Source organism: Heptranchias perlo, chromosome 1 (assembly GCF_035084215.1).
Source record: "Heptranchias perlo isolate sHepPer1 chromosome 1, sHepPer1.hap1, whole genome shotgun sequence".
NCBI lineage: Eukaryota > Metazoa > Chordata > Chondrichthyes > Hexanchiformes > Hexanchidae > Heptranchias > Heptranchias perlo.
This window is the reverse complement of record NC_090325.1, coordinates 163,388,608-163,407,499: the sequence shown is the minus strand read 5'-3', so window position 1 is coordinate 163,407,499 and position 18,892 is coordinate 163,388,608. Positions and strand designations below refer to the sequence as shown.

At 38.2% G+C, this 18,892-nt stretch overlaps 1 protein-coding gene across 8 annotated transcripts in view; it reads right to left on the bottom strand.

Moving 5' to 3' along the window:
* Nucleotides 1–18,892, bottom strand: part of kiaa1109 (KIAA1109 ortholog) — a 460,818-nt gene that overhangs the window by 346,564 nt on the left and 95,362 nt on the right. For 7 of the 8 annotated variants that reach the window (XM_067993249.1, XM_067993258.1, XM_067993276.1 and 4 more), the window contains 3 exons: nt 12,514–12,669; nt 8,186–8,283; nt 1,324–1,502 (listed from right to left, as the gene is read on the bottom strand). In XM_067993249.1, coding sequence (XP_067849350.1) covers nt 1,324–1,502; nt 8,186–8,283; nt 12,514–12,669 — 433 coding nt within the window. Of the gene's footprint in view, nt 1–1,323; nt 1,503–5,599; nt 5,683–8,185; nt 8,284–12,513; nt 12,670–18,892 lie in introns of those variants that run through there. The other variant, XM_067993310.1, reaches the window with a different exon arrangement.

Genomic DNA, 18,892 nt, shown 5'->3' with positions numbered 1-18,892 from the left:
TCATACGTGTTGCCTTGAGTAGGTTAGTGTACTCCACCTGCATTGATGCTGCAACTTCAAGTGCTCCGACTGTCCAATTTTTAACCTTTCCCTGTAAAAACTGAAGCAATGTACATATTACGTACAAGATGGCCCCTTTCATTTCTAAGCAGTCCCACCTCGCCTTTGATTATCCTAATTTCTTATGTGCTTATAAAAGCCCTTCCTATTTTTTTTACAAAAGCAGCTCACCTGCTCAAAAGGGCAGGTTAACATCAGGACACGGCAGGAAGGCAACGGGATCAGAGGGGCTCAGTGACTCAGAGGATAAGTGACTGCCCTCTCACTCAGTTTCCGCCAGGCGGGGGAAGTTAAAGTCGGGTCCATTATCTTTATTCCCAGTTGGGGTGTACCTTATTATATATTTAAATATCTCCTACTGCTGGTCCACTGTTTGATTTGCTATTAATCTAGGCTATGTCCCCTTTTATCCCACTAAAATGAGCTCATTTCCAGTTAAACATCTTTAGCAGACTCTTTATTTTCAATGTGTATTTCACATTACGCCCACTATTTCCAAAATGTTCTCCCAGCTTCACATCACCTAGTTATGCTTTGTTACTCAGAACCAGGTTGTTTTGCTCACAAATGTTTTTCTTATCTTAGTCTATTTCAGGATAGTTACCTTTATCCATTGTTATAACTGTTACTACAGCAAATCTCTCTAACACCTGCAAATTTCCTCAATGTCTTCCCCACTAGTTGGTGATCTATAATGTGCTCTAACGGTAAGGGATCCCTCATTATTTCTTAACTAAATATGGACAGAATTCCACCCGAGGACCACCATCATTGAAAACTGTTATGCTGTATCACTATCCTTGTTTAATAATACCCTCCTTTTCTTCTTCACTGTTCTGAAAATTTTACAGCTGAGAATATCTAGTTCACAGTTTAGCCCCCCACCCCCAAATCCAAGTTTCCATTAATTCTTTAAACTTCTCTGACAAAATGATTTCTCACAACAGTGAGCAATAAGCATCGTCTATGAAATAACACTGGTGCAGAATCCCAAACTCAAAAGAACAGGACCCTTATGATCCTACAGCCTAATGATCTTTTTTGTAAACTTAACATATGCTTTTAACTCTATGCTTTTTTTTATTTTCTGAGAGTGCCAGAAATCTTTACAAAGGAGGGGAAACTGCAGACATGGAGTAAAATCCAAAAAATCGACATGACCCCCATTTCCTAGCAATCTTTGAATAAACAAAAAGAAGTGACAGAAGTCCTCAAAGGGTTATTTGAATTTGGTTAAACAATTACTACAGAGTGGATACTTACTCTGGCTGGGTAATATTGCGCCAGTTTAGTTTTCCTGTTTTCAGACTAGCTTGAGTCTCATTTGAACTTGAAGCTTGAGGAGTTACTTTGTTGGGCTGGGAATCATTTACTAATGTAACAGCAGCATACCGACTAGGGTGACAGTCTGGCAGAAATAAACGTAAATCCATGTTGTCTGCCTGTAAATATGAAATAATTACATAAAATGTATGTTGCAACTAGAGAGGTACATCTTTGTTAAGCAGATTATTTTGCATATAACATCACTCATTTTAAAAAATTGCATTTATATAATCACATATAACATCTCAAAGAACTTCACAGAGCAAATTACAGAAACCATTGTTATGTAAGCAAATGCATGGCAAGTTCCTACAAACAATAGTGAGTTACATAGAATTACACAGAGTGTACAGGGCAGAAACAGGTCATTCGGTCCAAGAGGTCCATGCCAGTGTTTATGCTCCACAAGAGTCTCCTCCCTCCCTACTTCATCTAACTAAAGACACAGGTTAATCAAGGACAGTCAGCATGGATTTGTTACGGGAAGGTCGTCTATGACTAACTTGATTGAATGTTTTGAGCAGGTAACAAGGAGGGTCGATGAGGGTAACGCGTTTGATGTAGTCTATATGGATTTTCGCAAGGCTTTTGACAAGGTCCCACATGGCAAACTGGTCAAAAAAGTACAAGCCCACGGGATCCAAATGAAAGTGGCTAGTTGGATCCAAAATTGGCTCAGTGGCAGGAAGCAAAGGGTAATGGTTGATGGGTGTTTTTGCGACTGGAACGCTGTTTCCAGTGGGGTTCCGCAAGGCTTAGTGCTAGGTCCCTTGCTTTTTGTGGTATATATTAATGATTTGGGCTTGAATGTGGGGGGGCTTGATCAAGAAATTTGCAGATGATACAAAAATTGGCCATGTGGTTAATAGTGAGGAGGAAAGCTGTAAACTGCAGGAAGAGATCAATGGACTGGTCAGGTGGGCAGAAAAATGGCAAATGGAATTCAATCTGGAGAAGTGTGAGGTAATGCATTTGGGGAGAACAAACAAGGCAAGGGAGTACACAATAAATGGGAGGATACTGAGAGGTGTAGAGGAACAAAGGGACCTTGGAGTACATGTCCACAGATCCCTGAAGGTAGCAGGACAGGTAGATAAGGTGGTTAAAAAGATATACGGGATACCTTCCTTTATTAGCCGAGGCATAGAATATAAGAGCAGGGAGGTGATGCTCGAACTGTATAAAACATTGGTTAGGCCACAGCTTGAATACTGTGTACAGTACTGGTCACCACATTACAGGAAAGATGCGATTGCACTGGAGAGGGAAGAGAGGAGATTTAAGAGGATGTTGCCAGGGCTGGAGAATTTTATCTATGAGAAAAGATTGGAAAGGCTGGGGATGTTTTCTTTAGAACAAAAGGAGGCTGAGGGGAGATTTAATTGAGGTATATCAAATTATGACGGGACTAGATAGACTTGATAGGGAGGACCTCTTTCCCTTAGCAGAGGGGGCAAGTAATTGGTAGAAGGATTAGAGGGGAGCTGAGGAGAATTTTTTTCACCAGAGGATGGAGGAGGTCTGGAACTCACTGCCTGAAAGGGTGGTAGAGGTAGAAACCCTCAACTCATTTAAAAAGTACTTGGATGTGCACTTGATGTGCCGTAACCTACAGGGCTACGGACCAAGTGCTGGAAAATGGGATTAAACTGGATAGCTCTTTATCGGCCAGCGCGGACACGATGGGCCGAATGGCCCCCTTCTGTGTCGTAATTTTCTATGATCTCTATCAACATATTCTTCTATTCTTTTCTCCCTCGTGTATATATTTAGCTTCCCCTATGCTAGTCGCCTCAACTACTCCTTGAGGTAGCGAGTTCCGCATTCTAACTACTCTCTGGGTAAAGAAGTTTCTCCTGAATTCCCTATTGGATTTATTAGTGACAATTTTATATTTATGGCCCCGAGTTCTGGTCTCCCCCACAAATGGAAACATCTTTTCTACGCCAACCCGATCAAACCCTTTCATAATCTTAAAGACCTCAATCAGGTCACCCCTTAGTCTTCTCTTTTCCAGAGAAAAGAGCCCCAGCATGTTCAATCTTTCCTGCTAGGTATAACCTCTCAGTTCAGGTATCATCCTCGTAAATCTTTTTATCCTTTTTATGATATGGAGACCAGAACTGTTCACAATACTCCATGTGTGGTCCAACCAAGGTTCCATTCAAGTTTAACATAATTTCTCTGCTTTTCAATTCTATTCCTCTAGAAATGAACCCCAGTGCTTGGTTTTCTTTTTTTAATGGCCTTATTAACCTGCGTCACAACTTTTACTGATTTGTGTATCTGTACCCAAAGATCCCTTTGCTCCTCTACCCCATTTAGACTCTTATTTTCCAAGGAGTATCTGGCCTCCTCATTCTTCCTGTCAAAATGTACCAGCTCACACTTAACTATATTGAAATTCATTTGCCATTTACATGTCCATTCTGCAAGTTTATTAATGTCGTCCTGTGTTTTGTCACAGTCCTCCTCACTTACCTATACCAATTTGGTGTCGTCCTCAAATTTTGAAATTATACTTCCGATTCCAGAGTCCAAATCATTAATGTAATTTGTGAACAACAACAGTCTCAGCACCGATCCCTGTGGAACACCACCTCCCACCTTTGCCAGTCTGAATACGTATCCTTAACCTCTACGCTGTTTTCTGTTTGCTATTCATTCTGCTACCTGTCCCCTGACTCCACGTGCTCTGGCCTTAGTTATGAGTCTACTATGCAGTACCTTATCGAAGGCCTTTTGAAAATCCAAATATGTTACATCTACTACATTACCCTTGTCTACCCGTTCTGTTACATCTTCAAAGAATTCAATAACGTTGGTCAAGTGTGACCTTCCCCTTTGAAATCCGTGCTGACTATTCTTCATTATATTTTTGGCTTCTAGATGTTTTTCTATTACATCTTTTTGTAAGGATTCCATTATCTTTCCTACCACTGACATTGAGCTAATTGATCTGGACTAAGGGCTTTATCCACTCTAAGTTTGATTAGTTTATTATCTCCCGCCTTTCGATCTTAAATGTCTTTATACCTTTTTTTTAATCTCTTCTTCTAATGTCCTGCCTACCATGTTAGTCTCCCTGGTAAACACTGAGGCAAAGTAATTATTTAATATTTCTGCCATTTCGCTGTCATTACCTGTGAGTTAATCGTGTGTATCCCATAGGGGCCCTATCCCTATCCTGATTTTTCTTTTGTTATTTATGTGTCTGTAGAATACTTTACTATTTCTTTTTATATTCCTTGATTATTTAATTTCATAGTTTCTCTTTGCCTTCCTAATTGTTTTTTTGACTTCTTTCCTAACCTTTTCCTCTTCCCTTTTGTCATCCTTTCCTTTGTTATCTTATGTACTTAGTGTATGCCTTTTTCTTTCGTTTCAATTTTGCCCTTATTTCTTTATTCATCCATGGTGCATCATTACTGGCTAGTTTGTTTGATTGTTAAATAACTAGTCAGCCAGTTGCTAATGGTGTTGGTTGAAGGAGAAATGTTGTCAACAGCACCAGAAGAAATCTCTGTTCTTCTTCGAATACTGCCACAGGATCTTTAACATCCCCCAAACTATCAGCACATGCAGACAGGTCCTCAGTTTAACATCTCATCTGAAGTACAACATTTACGACAAGGTAGCGCACTCTCAGTACTATACTGGAGTGTCAGTCCAGTTTATGCACTGGAGTGCAGGTTGAATGTACAAACAGTTTACTCAGATTGGACAATGCTACCAGGTGATGCAAACAGTAACACCACTCTTCTCGTGCCATTATCCTGCACTACTGATTTTACACCAGTGCAACTCAAAGCAGAACTGAGTTGTACTGCTTTCAAATTAGGAAAAAACAGTTCCAAATATTCTAGTGATTTCTTTTAATCTTCGTACCACACCCCACAAAATTTGCCAAGTTGTGGCAGAGATAGACTGGATTCCTTCAGGTTGGACCTTCTCCATAATCTCTTGTCCCTGGCGGAGCAGAGAGGTACATTAACTGGACCCCAAAAGACTAGGATGCATTGATCCTCAACAAAAGAAGCAAGTTAATCAATTTCCCCCATATGGAATTCCATTAGGAGCCACAGTACACAGTGAAGTGGGTTGGGCTCAATTGCAAGGCCCGTGATTAACTTAACCTCGTTCATAATCATAGTCTAATATTGCTGGACCCATGTACATGTCCATGTCCATAAAATTTATGAGAGGGTCTCACCACAATCATTTCCAGCATACACCAGGAGGTCCAGGTGGTCATTGGTACAGACAAATGTGGTAGATCCTAGAGATGATCTTCTGTTTCTCCTCACTCAGGTGATCACATACAGACATTTTAGAACAACATCAGAAATGTTGTAAACAATGTGGAGGATAGTAACAGACTTCAGGAAGACATAGTCAGGCTGGTGAAATGTTGAGACACATGGCAGATGAAATTTAACACAGAGAAGTGTGAAGTGATTCATTTTAGTAGGAAGAATGAGGGGAGGCAATATAAACTAAATGAAACAATTTTAAAACAGGTGCAGGAACAAAAAGACCTGGGGGTGCACACACACAAATCGTTGAAGGGGTCAGGACAAATTGAGACAGCTGTTAAAAAGCATATGGGATCCTGGGCTTTATTAATAGTGGCATAGAGTACAAAAGCAAGGAAGTTATGCTAAACCTTTATAAAACACTGGTTGAACACTATACTCCAGCATTATAAAATGCTAGGGTATAATGTTCAAATCTGGACACCACACTTTAGGAAGGATGTCAAGGCCTTAGAGAAGGTGTAGAAAAGATTTATTAGAATGGAACCAGGGATTAGGGGCTTCAGTTATGTGGAGAGACTGGAGAAGATGGGGTTATTCTCCTTAGAACAGAGAAGGTTAAGGGGAGATTTCATAGAGGTGTTCAAGATCATGAATGGTTTTGATAGAGTAAATAAGGAGAAACTGTTTCCAGTGGCAGAAGGGTTAGTGACCAGAGGACACATATTTACGGTGATCGGCAAAAGAGCCAGAGGCAACATGGGGAAACATTTCTTTTTACACAGCGTGTTGTAATGATCTGGAATGCACTACCTGGTGGATACAGATTCAGTAGTAACTTTCAAAAGGGAATTAGATAAATACTTGAAGGGAAAACGGGCTATGGGGGAAGTGCAGTGCAATGGGACTAACTGGATAGCTCTTTCAAAGAGCCGGCACAGGCACAATGGGCCGAATGTCCTCCTCCTATACGGTACCTACTATGATATTATGAACATGGCATATAGCCTCCCAATCTTTGCCTGAAATGTGTCAAAATCATCCCTACATCGCTTGAAAACAAGATCAGCTCACCAACTCTGTTGAAAGCAAAACAGAATCGAGCTGCGAGATTAACCAATCTTCAAAAGCAGGAACAAATAAAAAGTCAACACCTTCACAGAAATCTTTCTAGAGGCTTCTGATCTATGCAAGAAATGGCCAACTTGGAGAAAAAAAAACTGGGATCGTAAAAAAGCAAAAAATCCTAACCATTTCTCCCTCTACTAGATGGGAAATGCCCAAATCTTGCCAACAGCAAAAACCCTGAAATACTACTGAAAGAGGGACTTCAAGGTTGTCCCACAAAAGGGAGCAGGGGGGAATAGGGTCTTCAGAATGTGCACATGATTGTAGACATCACACCGCCACATATTAATGGGATTTTCCAGGTGTTGAAATGGTTGAGCTTGCCACAAACGATAAATGAAACATAGGTGGCAGGAGATTAAATCTATTCCATCCCCATCCAAGATAGCACTATAGAGGATCAGCCCAACATAGACCTAAAATGCACAGCTCCTGTAAGCAATATAGGGGCCCTGCTCCCTCCTACTTGACAGGTCATTGCAGTAAATCTAGTCCAGAGGCACCTGCCATTCCAAATGAAAAAAATATTTAACGAGCAAGGTAAATTTCAGTATATGGATTTGGAGCATTTGGAATAAAGTAACCAGAGTAAAATTCTATCCTCGAAACAACAATTCTTCCTTAAAATGATAGTGGTAGATGAACAATCTATCCCCTCACAGACGGTCTTGCAAACGGTGGGGAAATTAGCAATGTAGAGGTGGTTAGATCTTTTTATATGGAGACAACTTTCCCCTCAACTGGTTTCTAGTGTCAAAATCTTATAGGCAGTCCAACAGACCATCTAGGCTGTGAAATTACCTCCTAGAAATCTAAGTTTTTAATTAATGCTTAAAAAATACTAATATTCAAATTCCTACTCATCTAACAACAGTAATAGATTAAATTATAGTATGCTTTTTACACACATGTCCATTTTAGCATGTGGATTTGTCATCTACCAAAACATATATTGGAGGATTTTCTAGATTATGTGAAAAAATCTGCTCTGTGGGAATATTTTGCAAATGTTTACATATAGCAGTAGTCGTGCAGGTATCCATAGATCATTAGTTACTTAAGTAGTGGCTGATAATTATTATCTGCCTGATAGTTATACCATAAAATCTGGAAGAATACAAATTTCGAAAAACTAAGCAAAAAACGATTTTTTTTTGCCTTCACATAATTTAAATAATAAAAATGGACTCTGGATTTATATTTTCACTTTACGTGCGGAATTACCAGAAAAACACGAGCAACTCAAATCTTTCAATGTTTGAAGTAAAAGCACTGAACTCACTATTCAAACATTATTTTCCATTTTTTTCATTATATGAGGCCGTTTTGTTATCATGTTACATGTTACAACACATTTCCAATAACAATATTAAAAGACTGTTGCTGAAAAGCAATGTAAATCAAGTGGAACATACCTTCAAACAAAATTTTGTGTTGCAAGTTTCAGGAACAAAGTTATTGAAAGGTAATGAGAAGTCAATGTTCAGTGTTTCTCCACATGCTGCTAAATAAACTGCAAAAGAAGAATAACAGTATTTCAATTAAGAAATTCCCTATGGCTAGTGAATATGTTGAATGCTGGCTATGAGTCTTTAGTAAGTTAACAATTTTTTTTTCATACAACTGAAGGCTTTGTCCCACAATATAGAATTTCTGAACACAATTCACACAAATCACAAATACACTACTTGACCATCATCTTTTAAACCTTGCATTGCCTAACTGATACTTCAAGTTTTGTTTTCTCATACAAAATCAAAATCAACCTGGCAAAGAGATAGAATTAAATTTATATGTTACCAGTTCTAGACAATGCTAGTATCAGTTCAAATCAGTATAAACAGGGGAGCAAGAGTAACCAAATAAAAAGCTTTACTGCTGTTTTTCGGTTTGTAAAAGCTGCATTTTAGTGGGCACAAGTCAATACCAGTGGCAGCACTTGAATTCAAGCCATTTGAGCTGACTGGAATTTTAACCCAGCACCTCAAATATCTTGGACATAATCTCTCTTCCCTCCCTCCCCCCCCAAAAAAAATATATTCTTAATTTACCTCAAGCTAAATCATTGGGTTCCAGTTAAGGAAAGTCAGATCATAAACTTAGGACTATGTTTGCAAAGCAATCCTAATGTCCAAGGTCAGCCTTATAACTAAAACCAAGCCTTTTTAAATTGTGAATGTCTGTTACTATTGTCTCCTCATAATTTGATTGGTGATAAGATTTTCAAAATCTGCAGTCTCAACCCTTTTCTGAAGGGAGGTTGTTTTTTTTTTGAGGGAAATTATACTAACATTTTATTTATCAGGAGGTCCTTTTAAATTCAGAATGTTAGATGGAAAGCTTTAGTTATCCTGCTGAGCTCATAGCAAGCATTGAAAAATCTGAAACCTTTCTTCTTTGTCCCAGAACTGACCTGCCTAATTAACTGTATTAAAAATGTGCCGGTGAAGAGAGGTCCTTAAGGAGGGGCACAGTACTAAATTGTGCTGTTCATTTAACACATTAGCTTGATTACCTGACCCTGGAGACATTGATTGTGCTGTGCCTGATTATTGCTATTGAGCTTGAATAGCCAACTTATTGCATATGGTAAAATTCTGAAAATTTTTAACATTCAAACACAGGTATCTGTAAATATGTGACTTTATGTACGAGAAGTTTATTGGTTTATTTGGTCTACTTAGTTGCCAAAGAAAGAATATCCAACTAGTTGAAAAGGCAATGGTGATCAAAATTTTGACAAAGTGAGTTGTTGAGATTTGTAATTGAGTTGCAGGATACCTAAAGCTTTCCATGTAACGTTCTGAAATTCACAAATTTTAGACTCTTTCAAAAATATATTCCATTCTCATATTGCAAAATAAGTTTTACATTGTTATTAAGGTTGCATTTTACCCTAATAGGTAAGTTTAGTGTAGTATTTCGACTTAAATTAGTAGTCACATCGAAACAGTTAAACAAACCCAGTAACTAATGAAGGAATTTCAATTTAACTGAGTAAAGTGCCAAATTACTGCTTATAGAATCATACAGTAAAGAAGGTGGCCATTCGGCCCATCGGCATGTGCCTCTCTGAAAGAGCTACTAATTAGTCCCACTTCTCTGCTCTTTCCCCAGAGCCTTGCAATTATTTCCTTTTTAAGCGGAGATCCAATTCCCTTTTGAAAGTTACTACTGAATCTGTTTCGACCACACTTTCAAGCAATGCATTCCAGATCATAACAACTCGCTAAGTAAAATTATTTCTCATCTCCCCCTGGCTTTTTTGCCAATTATTTTAAATCTGTGTCCTTTGGCTACCTGGAAACAATTTCTCCTTATCTGCTCCATCAAAACCCTTCATAGTTTTGAACACCTCTATTAATCTCCTCTTAACCTTCTCTGCTCTAAGGAGAACAATCCCAACTTCTTTAGTCTCTCCAGATAACCGAAACCCCTCATCCCCGGTACCATTTTAGTAAATCTCCTCTGCACCCTCTCCAAGGCCTTGACGTCCTTCCTAAAGTGTGGAGCCCAGAATTGGACACAATACCCCAGTTGAGGCCTAACCAGTGATTTATAAAGGTTTAGCATAACTTCCTTGCTTTTGTACTCTATGCTTCTAAATAAAAAAGCATATGGGATCTGTATTTCTAACAGCTTCATCAACTAGTCCTGCCACCTTCAAAAATGTGTGTATGTGAAGCCCCAGGTCCCTCTGTTCCTGCACCCCCTTTAAAATTGTATAATTTAGTTTATACTGCCTCTTGTTTTTATTTTACACTTCTCTGCATTAAATTTCATCTGCCATGTGTCTGCCTATTTCACCAGCCTTTCTGTCTTCCTAAAGTCTGTTACTATCCTCCTCACTGTTTACTACATTTCCACGTTTTGTGTCATCTGCAAACATTGAAATTATGCCCCCTATACCCAAGTCCAGGTCACTAATATACATCAAAAGGAGCAGTGGTCCTAATACACAGATCTCATACATACTCTGGGGGACACCACTGTATATTTCCCTCCAGTCTGAAATACACCCATTCACTGCTACTCTCTGCTTCGCAGCCAATTTTGTATCCACAAATATATGCAAATGCACTTTCACTTCACCCAATATCAAAAGTCACTTATTGAATTTGATGGAAATGCAACAGAACATTAAGGCTAAGAAGTCAATACTGCAATATAATGGATGTGCTGAGAACTGTCAGTACATTTTGAAAAGTAAGACACAGTGCGCTCAAAGTCCAACTAGCAGCAGGACACAAGCTCATCCTTGCATTTCCCTACTCGCCTCAGTTTCCATGGCATGTTTCAGAGGCCACGGGAGACAAATTCAGGAGCAGTTAAAATGGCTTGTGTAGTTCAAACCACAAAAATTCCACATTCCTAAGTAGTTTAAATAGCTCAATTAGGCCTTTAAATATCGTCCTGCTGGCACTTAAAACCGACAGGACTTCCGAGTTTCAGAAGCACGTGCGCACCCAGATGCATCTGGGTCAAACCCGGAAGTTGACGGGTTGGAGCCAGGATGCGTTCCTGCTCCCAAAACTGACAATTTTCACTGCCCACAAGCCCCCAACCTGTTCTTCGGGGTTAAAATTTACCCCATTGAGTTTAAGAAACAACAAACTTGTATTTATATAGAGTCATTCTTATTCTCAGGACATCCCAAAGCACTTCACAGCAATTAAGTACTTTTGAAGTAGTCACTGTTGTAATGTAGGCAAATGCAACAGCGAATTTGCGCACAACTAAGTCACATAAATGACCAAATATTCTGTTTCCGATTTGGGCAAATTCGGGAAACTATGCACAAAATGCAACTGAGATTGTGCTGGTTAGGTTACAGTTCCAATTTCCGATAAAATGTATTTGCATAATCACAAACATAAAATCTTCCATGAATCAGCGCACTCAGGTAGCGTAGCAGAATATAATCATTTATTTATTTTTCTTTCCATTAAAAAATATTCATTGATGTATTTAAGAGCAGTAACCTGAAGTTTTATTAATACTGCTGATAATGGCTTTACCACAAAAAATAAGTATTTTCAATAAATGTCCAGTCCTCCACCTGTGAGTAACCTGATTTAAAACCATTGAAAATGACTTCAAAAATTTACTGGTTTCATTGGCGTACACTAGTCAGTTTCTTTGTAAATTAAGTAATTTTTGATATATAGCTTTTAAAACGTGCCTACTAGTGTCTGTTCACTTAAGAAAATGAGCGCAATTTGAAGAGCCTTCCCTAACCAGCGCGATCGATGGAAACTCGCAGTAAAATTCAAAAGCTTTTGTATCATATAAATCTTTGTTAGGAAATATTCCTAATCCTCAACTTGAACATGTTGCCTGGAGAGGGTCAAATTTCACAACAAGGTTGCATTTTTCCTGTTTTTTGTTGACAATTGACCGTTATGTAAAATTTCAAACAACTTGTACCTTTTGTATTATGTCAATTTTGTACGCTCTCCTAGTGCATTAAATCAACAGATAAACCTGCACCACTCTTCCCCTTTAGGTTCAGGCTATAGAGCGATCAGGGTGTTCAACAAGTCTAGGTTATACCAAAGGTCACCTGCAACCACAGGTACTTGAAACAGCTCATCTGTAAGCTAAAAAAGTAAACATCAACATCTATGGGTCACAGTAAGATATAATTTTTAACCTCCTGATGAAGCTGATGGTTAATGTTTGCAAAATCATAATGAATTAAAAAGTTTCGACTGTCTTTTGTGAAGTATTACATTTTTTTTACCATTTTCTTGCTGTTTGGTAGAGCAGTCGATCCAGTTGTGTTGGTTTGCTGCCCATACCATCTCAAACTGATGGAACATCACTTTTAATTTCCAAGTGTAGGGAACAAACGAGTAGATGTCAGGGGCACTGTCACTAGCCCAATCCTGTATTAAATCTTGGAAAACAAGAATACACAAAAGATTCAAAAATGGTTCTAAAATATCAAAAACATTAAAAATTGCCCCCCAAAAATCCTGGACTTCTTTCAAAATTAATTTCTAAAAATAACTGAGGGGTGTGCAACTATGGGGCTTAATTTAAAGGCATATCAATTTTTTTTTTTTAATTATTGTGTTTGAGAATCTGATGACACTGCAGCACATCCCTGTAAAGCCTGGTGTCGAAAAGCATTAAGTAAAGGACACAACAGGAGGGAGCATTAGCAATGCAGTAGAAGTGAAGAAGCCTTATTGTGGCTCACAAAGTTCACGCAATTTCCAAATGGATACTTTTAGACCTTATGCTTCATCAGGAATGCAATTGATGTGCACAAGCTCCAGAATAGTAATTAAAAACCACATATTAAAACAGTACTTTAAAAGAAAATTTGAAATCTGTTTATACCAAGAGTTTAAGAGTTGCATTTCATAACTGCAAATTAAGTTATGGAAAGCAGTAAGTTATGTTGCAATATCACTCTCATGACATCCCTGTCAAAACACCTCTGATACAAATTTGTATCTGAATATTTTTATTGAGCTTTGCGCTTCACTACTGGAAGTATCTTAATTGATGAGGAAATTGTTTTAGAAATGGTTTGCACAAAGCCCTTTTGTAGCCCTTCCAAAACATAAAGCTGTTTTTACTGTGACACTGACAGCAGGGGAATTCAACATTTACGCAAATGAATCAAAACCTCAGTCTTATCTACAAATGCACACACTTAACACATTGATCTATTTAATTCTATTAAGAAATCTTCTGCTTATTCACAAATAACAGATGAAAATGTGTATGTTGAAAAAAATCTGCACTGTAGGGTGAACATTTATTCTTTCACCAGCCTTTGGCTGCCCAAACACCCCTTCCTGCACTGCTAAGGCATGCCCAATGGCACTTTTACCAAGGAGCAGTTTTGAAGATGTCCAGAGAAATGAATATCCGTGCAGACCAAGAACAGCATAGAGTATTTTTCAAAATTGTGGTGGTGGTGGTGGAAGCTGCTGTTACTGTATAAAATATTAATATATTTAACAAAGGTTCAACTGCTTGTTTCATTTGCTTGAAAGATGAAAGTGACTCATTTCCTGATTTAATTAAAAGCATAGCATTGCTCCTTTGATGTGAAAGACTGGTTTCTTCCATTATACAGACATGCAAAACAGTGATACTTTCCAGAATATGCAGCAATCTATTTTTCACGTCTGTTTTCCTATTGTTATTTGCATATATGTATTAAGTACTGCTAAGGTGGTTTAGGGACCCCTACATCAAGGAGTTTACATAATTGTTGGTTTTAAAATCTAAGAGTTAAAAGCAGGTGGTTAATTAGGATAAAAGCAGAGTTTTCATCCTATGACAAACAAGGAAATGTGTCTTTATTTCAAACAGCTTTCACAACAGCTAGAATTAAAATGGAAGTAGTCTTTCCTCACCAAATTCAACTTAGATGACTGCAAATTGGGTGCCTGGGCTCATGTCCCAGTAGCCTCAGGACCCAAGCTAATCAATTTATTGGATGTTTGAGGGGCACCATGTATTTAATATGTTAACTCCGGTTCAAACCAATCAGACAAAGCTGTGATTTCAATTACTGTCAAGCATCAAAAGCTTTGAAATATTATGATATCATGCGGATTGACAGACTGTGGACTAGACAAATTTAATTTCTCCACCTGATGAGCCATTAAATGTTTGCCAAAAGGTGGCAATATCTAGACATTAACACCCAATCTCAAAAGGTGCAAGAGTTGATTGAAAGGGCTGGCAACAAAATGAGAGAATTACCATGGCATAAATCACAGCACAGATTGTTCTTGTGTTTAGTTCTGACTGGAGATCTGAACTCTTTGGGTGTATTGGGACTTTGCAGCATCCACATGCAACATCACATAATGAAGATCTACAAAAGACTTTTATCCAAAAATCATGTTGCTCATCAAGCTGTAAGAAGTACATTCTCAAATGGGAATTTTAACCCCTTGTGGAGTTATTTTATTTTTATTGTTAAGTACTATGTCTTATTCAACCTATGAATCCATTAGTTTTCACCTGTATGCTTTAGTATTTTGTGCCGTACAAAAGAATCAGGGGAACATGGTGGGCATCTCGTGATATCCAGTGCTTGATACAACAATTAGAGGCTAGTGGTGAACTACAGGTTTGCTATCTCAGACATGGCACATATGAGCGGGTTCAAGTTTCAGATTTCTATCTACTTACAAAAACCACCTTTTTGTTGTGAACACAAGACAAAAGCCCAAAAAGGAGTTCCATAATCTGTTTCTTTGCCAAAATAAAGGGTTTAGAATCATTACCTGACTGAGGAATTGCATATATATCTGCATTTATTTCCAGTAGTTAGTGATTAGTGAGCCTCCAGTTAAATTGAATGTTTTTCTTCAGATAACACTGTTTGAATCTGTTGAAATTTGGAGATGATGGACTAGATAGTACACCTCAGCTTCTCAATTTAGATCAACCTCAACAATTACAGCAATCCCTACTTAATGAATTTGCAAGCTAGGTGGGCAAGATAAAATAAATTTTATGGAGAGAAGGATCAGTACTTTGGTAAACACAGAGGAGCGATGTATTTTGTTGACCATGAGACCTAAGAAAATAATGTTCAAACAAAAAATAAAGAAATGAAAACATGATAAAATGTTCAAAGAGGAATAAATAAAATTGAGGGCTAAACTTAAATAGTTTTATACTAACTCAAGGAGCATTTTTTTTTATTCGTTCACGGGATGTGGGCGTCGCTGGCAAGGCCGGCATTTATTGCCCATCCCTAATTGCCCTCGAGAAGGTGGTGGTGAGCCGCCTTCTTGAACCGCTGCAGTCCGTGTGGTGACGGTTCTCCCACAGTGCTGTTAGGAAGGGAGTTCCAGGATTTTGACCCAGCGACAATGAAGGAACGGTGATATATTTCCAAGTCGGGATGGTGTGTGACTTGGAGGGGAACGTGCAGGTGGTGTTGTTCCCATGCGCCTGCTGCCCTTGTCCTTGTCCTTCTAGGTGGTAGAGGTCGCGGGTTTGGGAGGTGCTGTCGAAGAAGCCTTGGCGAGTTGTCAATAAAGTACTAGACCCAGCTATTGAAAATATAATTTGCACCTCAGAAATGTAGTGGTAGGTGGAAGATGGGAATAAAAAGATAGAAAATCAAAGATATCCCAATTGTGTTAGATGTAGGGATAGCATTGTTGATAAAGGATGACTTGATGTGTCATAAAGACCTATTAAAAGGGTATGATAAGGCAACAAAGTAATAACTAGTAAAACAATCAGCCACCAACTCAAGGTTCATGCCAAACTCATTAAGTAGGGAGATGTTACCATTCTGTAATTCTTGAAGTTGCTATTCTAAATTGAAAAGCTGTGTATGCAAGTAAGACGACCCACATTGCCAAAATAAAGGGTTTAGAATCATTACCTGACTGAGGAATTGCATATATATCTGCATTTATTTCCAGTAGTTAGTGATTAGTGAGCCTCCAGTTAAATTGAATGTTTTTCTTCAGATAACACTGTTTGAATCTGTTGAAATTTGGAGATGATGGACTAGATAGTACACCTCAGCTTCTCAATTTAGATCAACCTCAACAATTACAGCAATCCCTACTTAGTGAATTTGCAAGCTAGGTGGGCAAGATAAAATAAATTTTATGGAGAGAAGGATCAGTACTTTGGTAAACACAGAGGAGCGATGTATTTTGTTGACCATGAGACCTAAGAAAATAATGTTCAAACAAAAAATAAAGAAATGAAAACATGATAAAATGTTCAAAGAGGAATAAATAGAATTGAGGGCTAAACTTAAATAGTTTTATACTAACTCAATCTTACATTTCAGGGGTGACATTAAAGTACAAAAGATAACCAAAAGGAGTGGGTGAAAGTACAAGCCACTTAATAGAAGTAATAAGTGACTGCTTAACACGAGAATCAGGATACTAGGGCAAATGCTAGTTAAGATTTAAAGAGTGAATTTATGCAGGAGTTCTCCAATTGGCAGCTGTATATTTTGCAGAAAATCCACCGAAACCCCGGAGAAACAGCGTTTACACCATAAATACTGTTCAAAAAAACAGCGCACGCATCAAATTAATTCTTCACATCTGTCCTTACAAATAAAGGCTGTGGTCAAATTGGCTTGGGAATGGAACATATGTAGAGATCGTTAAACCATATGCTACGAAGAAATTCAAAACAGTAACTTGACTAAGTGATACACAAAAGAGTCTCAAAGAAATGAACAAGGAAATAAACAAGACTTTGATTAATATTTCTAAGAGCTGCATAAATGTAGAAACTGTATCTAAGGTTAGCAAACATTGTCCTCCTACTGAGGAGTGAGATGGGGAATTAGGCACCAGTTAACCTAACCTTGGTGGTGGGAAGAATAGACAGCATCATATGAGATGTTATCAGAATTTATCTAAAAAGACTCAATGGGCCAAATTTTCCAGGAAAAATAGCGGTGTGTTAATGACGCACGCAGTTATTAATGTGCAAATTGACCAGCAAGTTCAGGGGATGAAGAGACATGCCGAGAATTGCAAATCTCCAGAACTCGATTTACACCGCTCTGCCTTTTGCCTAGTACAAACGGCATCTAGCCCTTAGCTGTCCTGTTATTTTTAAGAACTTGCTGGATTTACACATTAATTGCCCAATAAACGTGCCGCAGAAAGTTAGGGCTCATAATAGTGTAAGTACTCTTTCGATAACCAAAACTACCTGCACCCTTGCCTAACGGCTATCTGCACAAATATGTAATGTACTGCTGTCCAAAACAATCACAAATGAAGTGGAAGTACTAACTTTGGAAATAATGGCCTGAAAAATGTTACCATTGAAAACCATGGTTTATTTATATCAGGTCAAGGTTGGTAGCTTCTATGTACCACCCACTGAGTTGTGCTGTGAAGTGAAAGTTACTGAATTGCAATTTCATTCTTGAAGTATCAGTATAAATGACACTTAACGGTCTTAAAGTAGCTTTTTTTTTTACAAAAATTGCACATTTCAAAAATTAATTGAAATTTGAGCAATTTTACCTCTGAATCGCAGAAAAATTAATGCACTGAATGTTCAGCCCAGTGAAGTGCAAGATGGAGAATTTATAAACATTAGAAGCTAGTCTGATGCTAGCTGATGCCCATTGCTCATCTGATTAGGTCCTATTATTCTTTAGTGCTATTTCAATGTCATAACACTCTTTTCATTATTAATACATAAAATCTATTGCAAGCTAATGATTAAATTTTATTTTGATCTTTAGCATTGTCCAAATTCATTTCTACTAATAGAACAATGTACTGCATTTATTTCACATAGGTGGGTGAGCGACAATGCATTTCAGTCTCACACCTCACCATCTTGTGATAACCATATTAATGCTGTTGTTTTGGCATTATCTTATCTATTGATTTGGAGTTGGATATATTAGTGACTGTTATATTTATGGCTCCTAGTTTTGGACTCCACCACAAGTGGAATTATCTCTATCAAACCCCATCATAATTTTAAAAACCTCTATTATGTCACCACTTAGCCTTCTCTTTTGTGGACAAAAGAGGCCAAGCCTTTCCTGATGTTATAACCTCTCAGATCTAGCATCATCCAGCATCGATACTTTGGCAAACTTCACGTGGTAGGTCTCGATGCTACTAGAGGCACCAGTTCTACCTTATTTATACTACACATCTACCTTTATTAGAAATGGTTTTGCAATATGGTGCAGCTTCCTGTAATCCAAATTTGTCCTGTTTATGCAGCGGGATAGATTGAGACTGGCAGTAACACTGGAAATACACATGTTCAATTTCTCAAAGATCAAGTTGCCAACTTTACAATTCTAGCTGCAGGGCTTCCTCAAAGTAAGGTAAATATCCTACAGGCAACAGTGCGAAAACTGTATTGATGGTGCATAGAGGCAGGCTAACTCTCAGCCTCCTCACCCCTGCAATGAAATTGTAGTCTCATGTGGCAATCATCCATATTTGCCACAATTACTTTGCTTCCAGTGATGGGAGCAAAACTAGTACACTCAGTTGTGTTTAGACCTGCCAAAGGCACCTTGTTTATATTGCAGTGCTGCTTCTAATAGATAGATATACATACATGCACATATATATATATATACATATATGTGTATGTATGTGTGTGTGTAT